Raw genomic sequence first — 15263 nt, forward strand, 5'->3', positions numbered from 1 at the left:
GCAGAGGGAGCCCTTTACCACGCTCCTTAGTGTGTGTCCAGCAGAGGGAGCCCTTTACCATGCTCCTTAGTGTGTCCAGCAGAGGGAGCCCTTTACCATGCTCCTTAGTGTGTGTCCAGCAGAGGGAGCCCTTTACCATGCTCCTTAGTGTGTCCAGCAGAGGGAGCCCTTTACCATGCTCCTTAGTGTGTCCAGCAGAGGGAGCCCTTTACCATGCTCCTTAGTGTGTCCAGCAGAGGGAGCCCTTTACCATGCTCCTTAGTGTGTGTCCAGCAGAGGGAGCCCTTTACCATGCTCCTTAGTGTGTCCAGCAGAGGGAGCCCTTTACCATGCTCCTTAGTGTGTCCAGCAGAGGGAGCCCTTTACCATGCTCCTTAGTGTGTCCAGCAGAGGGAGCCCTTTACCATGCTCCTTAGTGTGTCCAGCAGAGGGAGCCCTTTACCATGCTCCTTAGTGTGTCCAGCAGAGGGAGCCCTTTACCATGCTCCTTAGTGTGTCCAGCAGAGGGAGCCCTTTACCATGCTCCTTAGTGTGTCCAGCAGAGGGAGCCCTTTACCATGCTCCTTAGTGTGTCCAGCAGAGGGAGCCCTTTACCATGCTCCTTAGTGTGTCCAGCAGAGGGAGCCCTTTACCATGCTCCTTAGTGTGTACAGCAGAGGGAGCCCTTGATGTATATAGTTCATACAAGGAAGTCAGTCAATAGAAATCCATTCATTAGACCCTAATCTATAGATGTCTAATGACTGGGCAGGGGTGCAGCCATGGGTGGGCATAGGCCCACTCAATCAGAATTAGGTTTTCCCCACAATGGCTTTATAACAGACAAATCCCCCCCCCCCCACCACCGCCTATTATCCTGCAGATGAAGAAGCCGGATGTGAGCTGGTGTGGTTACACTTGGTCTGTGCTTCTGAGGCCGGTTGGACGTACTGCCAAATTCTCTACAACGACTTTAGGTGGTTTATAGTAGAGAAAATAACATTATTTCACTGGCAACATCTCTGGTGGACATTACTGCGGTCGGAATGCCAATTGCACGCTCCCTCAAAACTTGAGACATCTGTGGCGGGACACAACTTCTTGATATGCCACACCTATCAGGTGTGTGAATCATCCTGTAAAAGGAGAAATGCTAACTAATAGGGATAAACAAATTTGCACATTTTAGAGAGATGCGCTTTTCGTACGTATGAAACATTCCTGGGATCTGTTATTTCAGCTCATGAAACACGGGACCAACACTTTGCACCACCTTGCCTCGATATTTCTGTTCAGTATCCATGTCTTCATTTTTCTCCTCCCTGCAACCTAATGAATGTTCATACCAATCAAGATTTATTGACCAAAAGAACTTGTGGTAAAGGCGGTAGAGCACTCCAAACAACCATCTCTTCAGAGGCAGTCAGACGCTCATCTCTTGTTGGGATCCCCGAGCTGTTCCACAATCTGCTGGATAATAAAATGTCACTGGTTATCATATATACAGCAATAACATAAATAAACTAAGAATTTGTTCTAAACTGACTTGCCTAGTAAAATAAGGGCTACATTTAAAAAAAATAAACACACCTTGCCATTTTCCTGTCCTTTAATTCTGAATAACTCAGCTGAAGTAGATATCCCAACCGTCCATGAGGGCGTACTGTTTGGCACCAGATAGGACCCAGCTTTATTCTATGCTGAAGTAGATATCCCAACCGTCCATGAGGGCGTACTGTTTGGCACCAGATAGGACCCAGCTTTATTCTATGCTGAAGTAGATATCCCAACCGTCCATGAGGGCGTACTGTTTGGCACCAGATAGGACCCAGCTTTATTCTATGATGAAGTAGATATCCCAACCGTCCATGAGGGCGTACTGTTTGGCACCAGATAGGACCCAGCTTTATTCTATGTTGAGTCTGAAAATTCAATGAATCAGTTAAGCACTTTGTCTGTTCTCATGGGAAGAAAGGATCTTGGCAGGCGTTATGTTCTTTTTAACAATGCCTTAGTTACTTTTGAGTTGCTAACATGTCTCCCATTCTCTTATCCTGACAGAAGGGAGCAATAGCACATGTAAAAACAAACAGCTATAATCATCCAGTCATAACTTCCCTCATCAGACTACCATAAAGATTGATTGTTGGAGTGCTGCAGAGATGGTTGTCCTTCTGGAAGGTTCTCCCACATACACAGAGGAACTCTAGAGCTCTGTCAGAGTGAACATCGGGTTCTTGGTCACCTCCCTGACCAAAGCCCTTCTCCCCCGATTGCTCAGTTTGGCCGGGCAGTAAGCTCTTGGAAGAGTTTTGGCTGGTTCCAAACTTCTTCCATTTAAGAATGATGGAGGCCACTGTGTTCTTGGGGACCTTCAATGCTGCAGCAATGTTTTGGTACCCTTCCCCAGATCTGTGCCTCGACACAATCCTGTCTTGGAGCTCTACGGACAATTCCTTCGACCTCATGGCTTGGTTTTTGCTCTGACATGCACTGTCAACTGTGGGACCTTTATATAGACAGGTGTGTGCCTTTCCAAATCATATCCAATCAATTGAATTTTCCACAGGTCGACTCCAATCAAGTTGTAGAAACATCTCAAGGATGATCAATGGAAACAGGATGCACCTGAACTCAATTTCACATCTCATAGCAAAGGGTCTGAATACTTATGTAAATAAGGTATTTCTGTTTTTATTTGTAATACATTTGCAAAAATGTCTAAACCTGTTTTCACTTTGTCATGGCGTATTGTGTGTAGATTGACAAGGGAAAAATAATATTGAATCCATTTTAGAATAAGGCTGTAACGTAACAAAATGTGGAAAAAGTCAAGGGGTCTGAATACTTTCTGAAGGCACTGTACATAAAATGTCTCATGGCATTAGTGTCTTGAGACAGGCTGTCTCTGGAAATCTCTTCAATGTGTTTTGAGACATGTCCTGAACGTAAGTATCTTGAGATATCTCCATTGCATGTCTCAAGACAAAGGTGATGGCTGGGTAATTTACTTTGTGATTGGCTGGAGTGAAATCAACATGACTTCTCTGTAGTGAAGTACAAGTCTGTAGTAGAAACAGGTCTGCAGTAGAAACAGGTCTGCAGTAGAACTCAGTAGAAACAGGTCTGCAGTAGAACTCAGTAGAAACAGGTCTGCAGTAGAACTCAGTAGAAACAGGTCTGACGTAGAAACAGGTCTGCGGTAGAACTCAGTAGCAACAGGTCTGCAGTAGAACTCAGTAGAAACAGGTCTGCAGTAGAACTCCGTAGAAACAGGTCTGCAGTAGAACTCAGTAGCAACAGGTCTGCAGTAGAACTCAGTAGAAACAGGTCTGACGTAGAACTCAGTAGAAACAGGTCTGCAGTAGAACTCAGTAGAAACAGGTCTGCAGTAGAAACAGGTCTGCAGTAGAACTCAGTAGCAACAGGTCTGCAGTAGAACTCAGAAACCAATTACCTATATAAACCCTGGATTACTATGTATTGGCCATTGAGAGGCTTTGAAGCCACCGGTCGACCATATTGTCTCTCCCCAGTAGGAGCACTCCTCCATAGGAATACATGGAATTCTACAGTTTTTCAATAAAATGTTTCAAGGAGAAAATTACATGTATTTAAGTATTTTTGTTGTAATAGGCACAGTACAATTAGCAATCTTAAAAATTCTACTTGAAGGAAAATGTCATTTTTGTTTACCTCACATACTGTATAATTTAAAAGTATTCATTAAGGTGTCTAATAGAAACCAGGGTTGATATTTAGATTCCATTAGATTCATTCACCGCTGCACAGGTTTCAGCCCGCTTCCTCGCGAGGCAGTTGGTTTGAGCCTGTCAATTCTCCCAGCGGAGCTCATTCAGTAAACAACCGGCCTGGAGGATCCGCTGGAGTCAATGATTGGCTGTTCGATGGGAGGGAGTGACGCTTAGAGAGAGATGGGAGGAGGAGTAGATGTCCGCGAGAAGAACAGGAACAGAGCTCGCTAGTTCCCCCGCCCACACCTTCCGTGCGCTCTCTCTCAGATCAACTTTCTCTCCAAAAAATGGTGAGACTGAGCGAAGAGCTGCACCATCCCGGACCTCTCCCGGTGTGGGGTGTGATGACGTAGTGCCAGTATGAGATATGATGGAGAAGCTTTGGACCAGCCTGTCGGAGGTGTCTTGGAGCTCCGTGTCGGTTCCGTTAGATGCTGTGGTCAGTAAGGTCCGCCTGCCCTGTCTGGTCCGCCTGGCGCCTGGTAAGACCTTCGAGGACACACCTCACTGACTCCTCTATCCTCCCTCTATCCATCCTTCTCTTAGCCTACTACACCATCTTCTCTATCTTAACACAATATTCCTTCCTAAACACTAAACTGGCTCTATAACAGTATTATCCGTGTGGAGAATAATAATGATTGATTGAATTTGGAACTGGAACTGGACATTAAAGAAGAATCAGCAGTGGATAAAACTAGTTTATAAACGTGTAAACGTTTGGGCAGGTCTACTGGTATGTAGACTACTCGGTCTGTAATAAACATGACTTGTTGCAGCAGCTTCAATTGAACCCCTCACGGTAGCAAATCAGTTATTTAACAGTTTGGCCAAACCACCACAAAGTGTCTGTTGTGTCGCTAAAGTCCTGCTTTTCATATGTAAATTCTGTAATCTGCCGGTGAGTGTTCTGAATACTAACGAGCAGCGCAAGGAAACCGATCACCAGGTTTGAGGCATTTTACACTGGACAAAAAGCGTGCCCCCACCCCCATATGATGACACCCCCCTAGCTACCGTAGATCTGACTACACCCCCCTAGGTAACATTGATCTGACTACACCCCCCCAGGTTTACATAGATCTGACTACACCCCGCCTAGGTACCATAGATCTGACTACACCCCCATAGGTTTACATAGATCTGACTACACCCCCCTAGGTTTACATAGATCTGACTACACCCCCCTAGGTACCATAGATCTGACTACACCCCCCTAGGTTTACATAGATCTGACTACACCCCCCTAGGTTTACATAGATCTGACTACACCCCCCTAGGTTTACATAGATCTGACTACACCCCCCTAGGTTTACATAGATCTGACTACACCCCCCTAGGTTTACATAGATCTGACTACACCCCCCTAGGTTTACATAGATCTGACTACACCCCCCCCCAGGATTACATGGATCTGACTACACCCCCCTAGGTTTACATAGATCTGACTACACCCCCCTAGGTTTACATATATCTGACTACACCCCCCTAGGTTTACATAGATCTGACTACACCCCCCTAGGTTTACATAGATCTGACTACACCCCCCTAGGTTTACACAGATAGGACTACAGACTCCCCTGTACCTTCCCCTGGCCAGCCACACTTCTCCCCTGTACGTTGCCCTGGCCAGCCACACCTCTCCCCTGTACGTTGCCCTGGCCAGCCACACTTCTCCCCTGTACCTTCCCATGGCCAGCCACACTTCTCCCCTGTACCTTCCCCTGGCCAGCCACACCTCTCCCCTGTACCTTCCCCTGGCCAGCCACACCTCTCCCCTGTACCTTCCCCTGGCCAGCCACACCTCTCCCCTGTACCTTCCCCTGGCCAGCCACACCTCAAACAAAGAAAACAAGGGGTATAAAGAGAAAAACAGGAAGCCAATCAGTTAATGAATCAATCTGTTAACAAGCTCTCAATGAATCAATCCGTTAACAAGCTCTCAATGAATCAATCCGTTAACAAGCGCTCAATGAATCAATCCGTTAACAAGCTCTCAATGAATCAATCCGTTAACAAGCTCTCAATGAATCAATCCTTTCACCTCTCAATGAATCAATCTGTTAACAAGCTCTCAATGAATCAATCCGTTAACAAGCTCTCAATGAATCAATCTGTTAACAAGCTCTCAATGAATCAATCCGTTAACAAGCTCTCAATGAATCAATCCGTTAACAAGCGCTCAATGAATCAATCCGTTAACAAGCGCTCAATGAATCAATCCGTTAACAAGCTCTCAATGAATCAATCCGTTAACAGTATCTCAATTAAGAGCACAGTAATTAGGGAATTAGTCACACCTGTGATGGTTGTGTGACTTGTGTAAATTGTTACTATTGTAAATTGTGTAAATTGTAACTTGTGTATTTGTGCGTCTGGGTCTCTAGGGGAGTGTGTAGAGGGTTGTAACGTGTGTATTTGTGCGTCTGGGTCTCTAGGGGAGTGTGTAGAGGGTTGTAACGTGTGTATTTGTGCGTCTGGGTCTCTAGGGGAGTGTGTAGAGGGTTGTAACTTGTGTATTTGTGCGTCTGGGTCTCTAGGGGAGTGTGTAGAGGGTTGTAACTTGTGTATTTGTGCGTCTGGGTCTCTAGGGGAGTGTGTAGAGGGTCTGTGTGAGGATGATATGGTGTTGCTCCACTCGTGTCGTCAGTGGACCACCGTCACCGCTCTCTCTCTGGAAGAAGGACACTACGTCATCGGACCCAAGATAGACATTCCTCTCCAGTACCAGGGTGAGAACACACACACACACACACACCTCTCCAGTACCAGGGTGAGAACACACACACACACACACACACACACCTCTACAGTACCAGGGTGAGAACACACACACACACACACACACACACACACACACACACACACACACACACACACACACACACACACACACACCTCAACAGTACCAGGGTGAGAACACACACACACACACACACACACACACACACACACACACACACACACACACACACACACACACACACCTCTACAGTACCAGAGGGGGGTACCGGTACAGAGTCAATGTGCGGGGTCACCGGTTAGTTGAGGTAATATGTACATGTAGGTAAAGTTATTAAAGTGACTATGCATAGATAATAACAGAGAGTAGCAGTATTTAACTAGGCAGGTCAGTTAAAGAACAAATTCTTAATTACAATGACGGCCTACCAAAAGGCCTCCTTCTGGGGCTGGGGATACAAATACATTTAATTAAAATATAGAACAAAACACGCATGACAAGAGAGACAACACTACATAAAGAGAGACCTAAGACAACAACACAGCATGGTAGCAACACAACATGGCAGCAGCACAAAACATGGTACAAACATTATTGGGCACAGACAACAGCACAAAGGGCAAGAAGGTAGAGACAACAATATTTCACACAAAGCAGCCACAACTGTCAGTAAGAGTGTCCATGATTGAGTCTTTGAATGAAGAGATGGAGATAAAACTGTCCAGTTTGAGTGTTTGTTGCAGCTCGTTCCAGTCGCTAGCTGCAGCGAACTGAAAATAGGAGTGACCCAGGGATGTGTGTGGTTTGGGGACCTTTAACAGAATGTGACTGGCAGAACGGGTGTTGTACGTGGAGGATGAGGGCTGCAGTAGATATCTCAGAGAGGGGGGAGTGAACGGGTGTTGTATGGGGAGGATGAGGGCTGCAGTAGATATCTCAGAGAGGGGGGAGTGAGGCCTAAGAGGGTTTTTTAAATAAACATCAACCAGTGGGTCTTGCGAAGGGTATACAGAGATGACCAGTTTACAGAGGAGTACAGAGTGCAGTGATGTGTCCTATCACTAACTTCCGGCGCCGAAAAGAGATGGCCGCCTCGCTTCGCGTTCCTTGGAAAATATGCAGTATTCTGTTTTTTTATGTGTTATTTCTTACATCGGTACCCCAGGTAATCTTAGGTTTCATTACATACAGTCGGGAGGAACTACTGAATATACGATTAACGTCAACTCATCATCGTTCCTACCAGGAATATGACTTTCCCGAAACGGATCCAGTGTTTTGCCTTCCACCCAATACAATGGATCTGATCCCAGCCGGCGACCCTGTGCGACGCCGAAAAAGGGGCAAACGAGGCGGTCTCGTGGTCAGGCTTCGGAGACGGGCACATCGCGCTCCACTCCCTAGCATACTACTCGCCAATGTCCAGTCTCTTGACAATAAGGTTGACGAAATCCGAGCACGGGTAGCATTCCAGAGAGACATCAGGGATTGCAACGTGCTCTGCTTCACGGAAACATGGCTAACTCAAGAGACGCTAACGGAGTCGGTGCAGCCAGCTGGTTTCTTCATGCATCGCGCCGACAGAAACAAACATCTTTCCGGTAAGAAGAGGGGCGGGGGGGTATGCCTTATGATTAACGAGACGTGGTGTGATCATCATAACAACACACAGGAACTCAAGTCATTCTGTTCACCTGATCTAGAACTCCTCACAATCAAATGTCGACCGCATTATCTACCAAGGGAATTCTCTTCAATCATAATCACAGCCGTATATATTCCCCCCCAAGCAGACACATCGATGGCCCTGAACGAACTTTATCTGACTCTTTGTAAACTGGAAACCACACACCCTGAGGCTGCATTCATCGTAGCTGGGGATTTTAACAAGGCTAATCTAAAAACAAAACTCCCTAAATTCTATCAGCATATCGATTGTGCTACCAGGGCTGGAAAAACCCTAGATCATTGTTATACTAATTTCCGCGACGCATATAAGGCCCTCCCCCGCCCCCCTTTCGGAAAAGCTGACCACGACTCCATTTTGTTGATTCCAGCCTACAAACAGAAACTCAAACAACAAGCTCCCGCGCTCAGGTCTGTTCAACGCTGGTCCGACCAATCTGAATCCACGCTTCAAGACTGCTTCGATCACGCGGATTGGAATATGTTCCGCATTGCGTCCAACAACAATATTGACGAATATGCTGATTCGGTGAGCGAGTTCATTAGGAAGTGCATTGACGATGTCGTACCCACAGCAACGATTAAAACATTCCCAAACCAGAAACCGTGGATTGACGGCAGCATTCGCGTGAAACTGAAAGCGCGAACCACTGCTTTTAACCAGGGCAAGGTGACCGGAAGCATGACCGAATACAAACAGTGTAGCTATTCTCTCCGCAAGGCAATCAAACAGGCTAAGTCCCAGTACAGAGACAAAATCGAGTCGCAATTCAACAGCTCAGACACAAGAGGTATGTGGCAGGGTCTACAGTCAATCACGGATTACAAAAAGAAAACCAGCCCCGTCGCGGACCAGGATGTCTTGCTCCCAGACAGGCTAAACAACTTTTTTGCCCGCTTTGAGGACAATACAGTGCCACTGACACGGCCCCCTACCAAAACCTGCGGGCTCTCCTTCACTGCAGCCGAGGTGAGTAAAACATTTAAACGTGTTAACCCTCGCAAGGCTGCAGGCCCAGACGGCATTCCCAGCCGCGTCCTCAGAGCATGCGCAGACCAGCTGGCTGGTGTGTTTACGGAAATATTCAATCAATCCTTATCCCAGTCTGCTGTTCCCACATGCTTCAAGAGGGCCACCATTGTTCCTGTTCCCAAGAAAGCTAAGGTAACTGAGCTAAACGACTACCGCCCCGTAGCACTCACTTCCGTCATCATGAAGTGCTTTGAGAGACTAGTCAAGGACCATATCACCTCCACCCTACCGGACACCCTAGACCCACTCCAATTTGCTTACCGACCCAATAGGTCCACAGACGACGCAATCGCAACCACACTGCACACTGCCCTAACCCATCTGGACAAGAGGAATACCCATGTGAGAATGCTGTTCATCGATTACAGCTCAGCATTTAACACCATAGTACCCTCCAAACTCGTCATCAAGCTCGAGACCCTGGGTCTCGACCCCGCCCTGTGCAACTGGGTCCTGGACTTCCTGACGGGCCGCCCCCAGGTGGTGAGGGTAGGTAACAACATCTCCACCCCGCTGATCCTCAACACTGGGGCCCCACAAGGGTGCGTTCTGAGCCCTCTCCTGTACTCCCTGTTCACCCACGACTGCGTGGCCATGCACGCCTCCAACTCAATCATCAAGTTTGCGGATGACACTACAGTGGTAGGCTTGATTACCAACAACGACGAGACGGCCTACAGGGAGGAGGTGAGGGCCCTCGGAGTGTGGTGTCAGGAAAATAACCTCACACTCAACGTCAACAAAACAAAGGAGATGATTGTGGACTTCAGGAAACAGCAGAGGGAGCACCCCCCTATCCACATCGACGGGTCAGTAGTGGAGAAGGTGGAAAGTTTTAAGTTCCTCGGTGTACACATCACGGACAAACTGAATTGGTCCACCCACACAGACAGCGTTGTGAAGAAGGCGCAGCAGCGCCTCTTCAACCTCAGGAGGCTGAAGAAATTCGGCTTGTCACCAAAAGCACTCACAAACTTCTACAGATGCACAATCGAGAGCATCCTGTCGGGCTGTATCACCGCCTGGTACGGCAACTGCTCCGCCCACAACCGTAAGGCTCTCCAGAGGGTAGTGAGGTCTGCAGAACGCATCACCGGGGGCAAACTACCTGCCCTCCAGGACACCTACACCACCCGATGTCACAGGAAGGCCATAAAGATCATCAAGGACAACAACCACCCAAGCCACTGCCTGTTCACCCCGCTATCATCCAGAAGGCGAGGTCAGTACAGGTGCATCAAAGCAGGGACCGAGAGACTGAAAAACAGCTTCTATCTCAAGGCCATCAGACTGTTAAACAGCCACCACTAACATTTAGCGGCCGCTGCCAACATACTGACTCAACTCCAGCCACTTTAAAAATGGGAATTGATGGAAATTATGTAAAAATGTACCACTAGCCACTTTAAACAATGCCACTTAATATAATGTTTACATACCCTACATTACCCATCTCATATGTATATACTGTACTCTATATCATCTACTGCATCTTGCCATCTTTATGTAATACATGTACCACTAGCCACTTTAAACTATGCCACTTTATGTTTACATACCCTACAGTACTCATCTCATATGTATATACCGTATTCTATACCATCTACTGCATCTTGCCATGCCGTTCTGTACCACCACTCATTCATATATCTTTATGTACATATTCTTTATCCCTTTACACTTGTGTGTGTGTATAAGGTAGTAGTTGTGGAATTGTTAGGTTAGATTACTTGTTGGTTATTACTGCATTGTCGGAACTAGAAGCACAAGCATTTCGCTACACTCGCATTAACATCTGCTAACCATGTGTATGTGACTAATAAAATTTGATTTGATTTGATTTGATTTGATTTAAGGAGCATTGGTGGCAAATCTGATGGCCGAATGGTAAAGAACATCTAGCCTCTCGAGAGCACCCTTACCTGCCGATCTATAAATTATGTCTCCGTAATTTAGCATGGGAAGGATGGTCATCTGTATCAGGGTTAGTTTGGCAGCTAGGTTGAAGATTACCATAGAGGAAACCAAGTCTAGATTTAACTTTAGCCTGCAGCTTTGATATGTGCTGAGAGAAGGTGAGGAGGAGGGTTTATTCTCCAGGTCTTTAACCGTTTTCCAGAACTTCTTGGGGTTAGACCCACAGAGAGAGAACTGCTCCTTAAAGTAACTGACTTTGGCCTTCTGGATAGCCTGAGTGCACTTATTTCTCATCAGCCTGAACGAGAGCCAGTCAGCCTGAGTATGCGTGTGCCGAGCCTTTCACCAAATGGTGTTCTTGAGGTGGAGTAACTCTGCCAGATCACGGTCGAACCAGGGGCTGAACCTGTTTTTAATTCTCATTTTCTTTATGGGGGCGTGTTTGTTGACAATACCACTGAAAATATAAAAAAAGAAGGTCCAAGCATCTTCGACAGAGGGGACCAAGCTGATTCTATACCATTTTACAGAGGCCTTTATGAACACAGGCTGTAAAACAGAGGGGACCAAGCTGATTCTATACCATTTTACAGAGGCCTTTATGAACACAGGCTGTAAAACAGAGGGGACCAAGCTGATTCTATACCATTTTACAGAGGCCTTTATGAACACAGGCTGTAAAACAGAGGGGACCAAGCTGATTCTATACCATTTTACAGAGGCCTTTATGAACACAGGCTGTAAAACAGAGGGGACCAAGCTGATTCTATACCATTTTACAGAGGCCTTTATGAACACAGGCTGTAAAACAGAGGGGACCAAGCTGATTCTATACCATTTTACAGAGGCCTTTATGAACACAGGCTGTAAAACAGAGGGGACCAAGCTGATTCTATACCATTTTACAGAGGCCTTTATGAACACAGGCTGTAAAACAGAGGGGACCAAGCTGATTCTATACCATTTTACAGAGGCCTTTATGAACACAGGCTGTAAAACAGAGGGGACCAAGCTGATTCTATACCATTTTACAGAGGCCTTTATGAACACAGGCTGTAAAACAGAGGGGACCAAGCTGATTCTATACCATTTTACAGAGGCCTTTATGAACACAGGCTGTAAAACAGAGGGGACCAAGCTGATTCTATACCATTTTACAGAGGCCAGATCATGAAGGAAGGCTTGCTCATTAAAGTTTTTTAGCAAGTGTCTATGACATCAGGACAAGTCGTTTCACTGAGCAGCCATTACAAACACAGGCTGTTAAACAGTGATCACTAAGGTCATTACAGAAAACACCAGACTGATACCTATCAGGATTATTTGTGAGGATAACATCGAGGAGAGTAGCCTTTTCTGGGTGTTTGGAGTCATACCTTTATGGGATTGGTAATAATCTGAGAAAGATTTAGGGAGTCACATTGCTTTAGGACTTGGTCAGGTGGTTTAAGCATGTCCCAGTTTAGGTCACCTAGCAGGACAAATTCAGACTTGGTGTACGGGGCCAGGAGAGAGCTTAGGGCAGGTAGGGTACCGGTGCTGATGGAGGACGATAACACCCAGCAACAGTCAACTAAGAGCTATTTGAAAGTTTAATGCTTAAAACCAGCAAATCAAATTGTTTGGGGACAGACTTGGTGGAGACAACCGAGCACTGAAGGTGATCCTTGGTAAAGATCGCCACTCCCCCACCTTTTGGAAGATCTGTTTTGCTGAAAAATGTTATAACCAGAAAGGTTAACATCAGTATTCAAAACACTCTTCCTTAACCACGTCTCAGTAATGAACAAAACATCTGGATTGGAGCTGTGAACCCACACTTTCAATTGATCCATTTTAGGTAATAAGCGTCTAGTGTAAACGTACAGAAAACCCAGGCTTTTACAAGAACAGAAATCAGGGGAGGGGAGGGGTTAGAGATGATACTTTCAGACCTTTGGAGAAATGTGTCTGTTGTGGATCAGAGGGGGGAAGAAGAGAACGAGGGAGGAGAGGAGGGGGAGGAAGACAGGAGCTGGAGGTAAGGAAAGATGGAGGAGAAGGGGGGGAGGAGGAGGACAGGAGCTGGAGGTGAGAAGGAGGAGGTAAGAGGAAGAGAAATGGAGGAGGAGAAAATGGGGAGACAGATAGAGGTTGTGTGTGTGTTTGTGTTTGTGTGTCTCCATAGTGATGTATCTCTGTTCAGCGTGAGAATGGAGCTTGTTTAACGGTTACCATAACAACCCCTCTAGCTTCTGATTGGCTGAGAGAGGAGGTCAGATTTAACTAAAGGGCCCCCTGAAGGGGGAAGGGGGGGTGTATACGCCACTGGCAACAGTAGTCTGCTTTTTAATATTTGTTTTAGAAAGTCTGGACACCTTCCTTTTCTCTGACTAGAAACCACATTTATAAACCACGTCTCACCCACGTTTAGAGACCACGTCTCCCCCACGTTTAGAGACCACGTCTCACCCATGTTTAGAGACCACGTCTCACCCACGTTTAGAGACCACGTCTCCCCCACGTTTAGAGACCACGTCTCACCCACGTTTAGAGTCCACGTCTCACCCACGTTTAGAGTCCACGTCTCACCCACGTTTAGAGACCACGTTTAGAGACCACATCTCACCCACGTTTAGAGACCACGTCTCCCCCACGTTTAGAGACCACGTCTCCCCCACGTTTAGAGACCACGTCTCCCCCACGTTTAGAGACCATGTCTCACCCACGTTTAGAGACCACGTTTAGAGACCACATCTCACCCACGTTTAGAGACCATGTCTCCCCCACGTTTAGAGACCACGTCTCACCCACGTTTAGAGACCACGTCTCACCCACGTTTAGAGTCCACGTCTCACCCACGTTTAGAGACCACGACTCACCCACGTTTAGAGACCACGTCTCACCCACGTTTAGAGACCACGTCTCACCCACGTTTAGAGTCCACGTCTCCCCCACGTTTAGAGACCACGACTCACCCACGTTTAGAGACCACGTCTCACCCACGTTTAGAGACCACGTCTCACCCACGTTTAGAGACCACGTCTCCCCCACGTTTAGAGACCACATCTCACCCACGTTTAGAGACCACGTCTCCCCCACGTTTAGAGACCACGTCTCACCCACGTTTAGAGACCACGTCTCACCCACGTTTAGAGACCACGTCTCCCCCACGTTTAGAGACCACGTCTCACCCACGTTTAGAGACCACGTTTAGAGACCACGTCTCCCCCACGTTTAGAGACCACGTCTCCCCCACGTTTAGAGACCACGTCTCACCCACGTTTTTGTATTTATATTCATTATGGATCCTGCCAAGGTAGCATCTACTCTTTCTGGGGTTTATTATGGATCCCCATTAGTTCCTGTCAAGGCAGCAGCTACTCTTCCTGGGGTTTATTATGGATCCCCATTAGTTCCTGTCAAGGCAGCAGCTACTCTTCCTGGGGTTTATTATGGATCCCCATTAGTCCCTGCCAAGGCAGCAGCTACTCTTCCTGGGGTTTATTATGGATCCCAATTAGTTCCTGCCAAGGCAGCAGCTACTCTTTCTGGGGTTTATTATGGATCCCCATTAGTTCCTGCCAAGGCAGCAGCTACTCTTCCTGGGGTTTATTATGGATCCCCATTAGTTCCTGCCAAGGCAGCAGCTACTCTTCCTGGGGTTTATTATGGATCCCCATTAGTTCCTGCCAAGGCAGCAGCTACTCTTCCTGGGGTTTATTATGGATCACCATTAGTTTCTGCCAAGGCAACAGCTACTCTTCCTGGGGTTTATTATGGATCCCCATTAGTTCCTGCCAAGGCAGCAGCTACTCTTGTTGTGGGTTATTATGGATCCCCATTAGTTCCTGCCAAGGCAGCAGCTACTCTTCCTGGGGTTTATTATGGATCCCCATGAGTTCCTGCCAAGGCAGCAGATACTCTTCCTGGGGTTTATTATGGATCCCCATTAGTTCCTGCCAAGGCAGCAGCTGCTCTTCCTGGGGTTTATTATGGATCCCCATTAGTTCCTGCCAAGGCAGCAGCTACTCTTCCTTGGGTTTATTATGGGGTTTATTATGGATCCTGCCAAGGCAGCAGCTACTCTTCCTGGGGTTTATTATGGATCCCCATTAGTTCCTGCCAAGGCAGCAGCTACTCTTCCTGGGGTTCATTATGGATCCCCATT

General features: G+C 47.0%; 1 protein-coding gene across 5 annotated transcripts in view; it reads left to right on the forward strand.

Moving 5' to 3' along the window:
• The first annotated feature begins 11 nt into the window (after positions 1-11).
• Positions 12-15263, forward strand: part of gareml (GRB2 associated, regulator of MAPK1-like) — a 41521-nt gene continuing 26269 nt past the window's right edge. For all 5 annotated transcript variants that reach the window (XR_011676359.1, XR_011676360.1, XR_011676361.1 and 2 more), the window contains exons 1-2: positions 12-4216; positions 6326-6466. Coding sequence is in view for 1 of the 5 variants with exons in the window: in XM_071412378.1 (XP_071268479.1) it covers positions 4102-4216; positions 6326-6466 (256 nt within the window). In the remaining 4 variants the exon portion in view is untranslated. The remainder of the gene's footprint in view (positions 4217-6325; positions 6467-15263) is intronic.

The sequence above is a fragment of the Salvelinus alpinus genome, chromosome 8 (genome assembly GCF_045679555.1).
Source record: "Salvelinus alpinus chromosome 8, SLU_Salpinus.1, whole genome shotgun sequence".
Classification (NCBI taxonomy): Eukaryota; Metazoa; Chordata; class Actinopteri; order Salmoniformes; family Salmonidae; genus Salvelinus; species Salvelinus alpinus.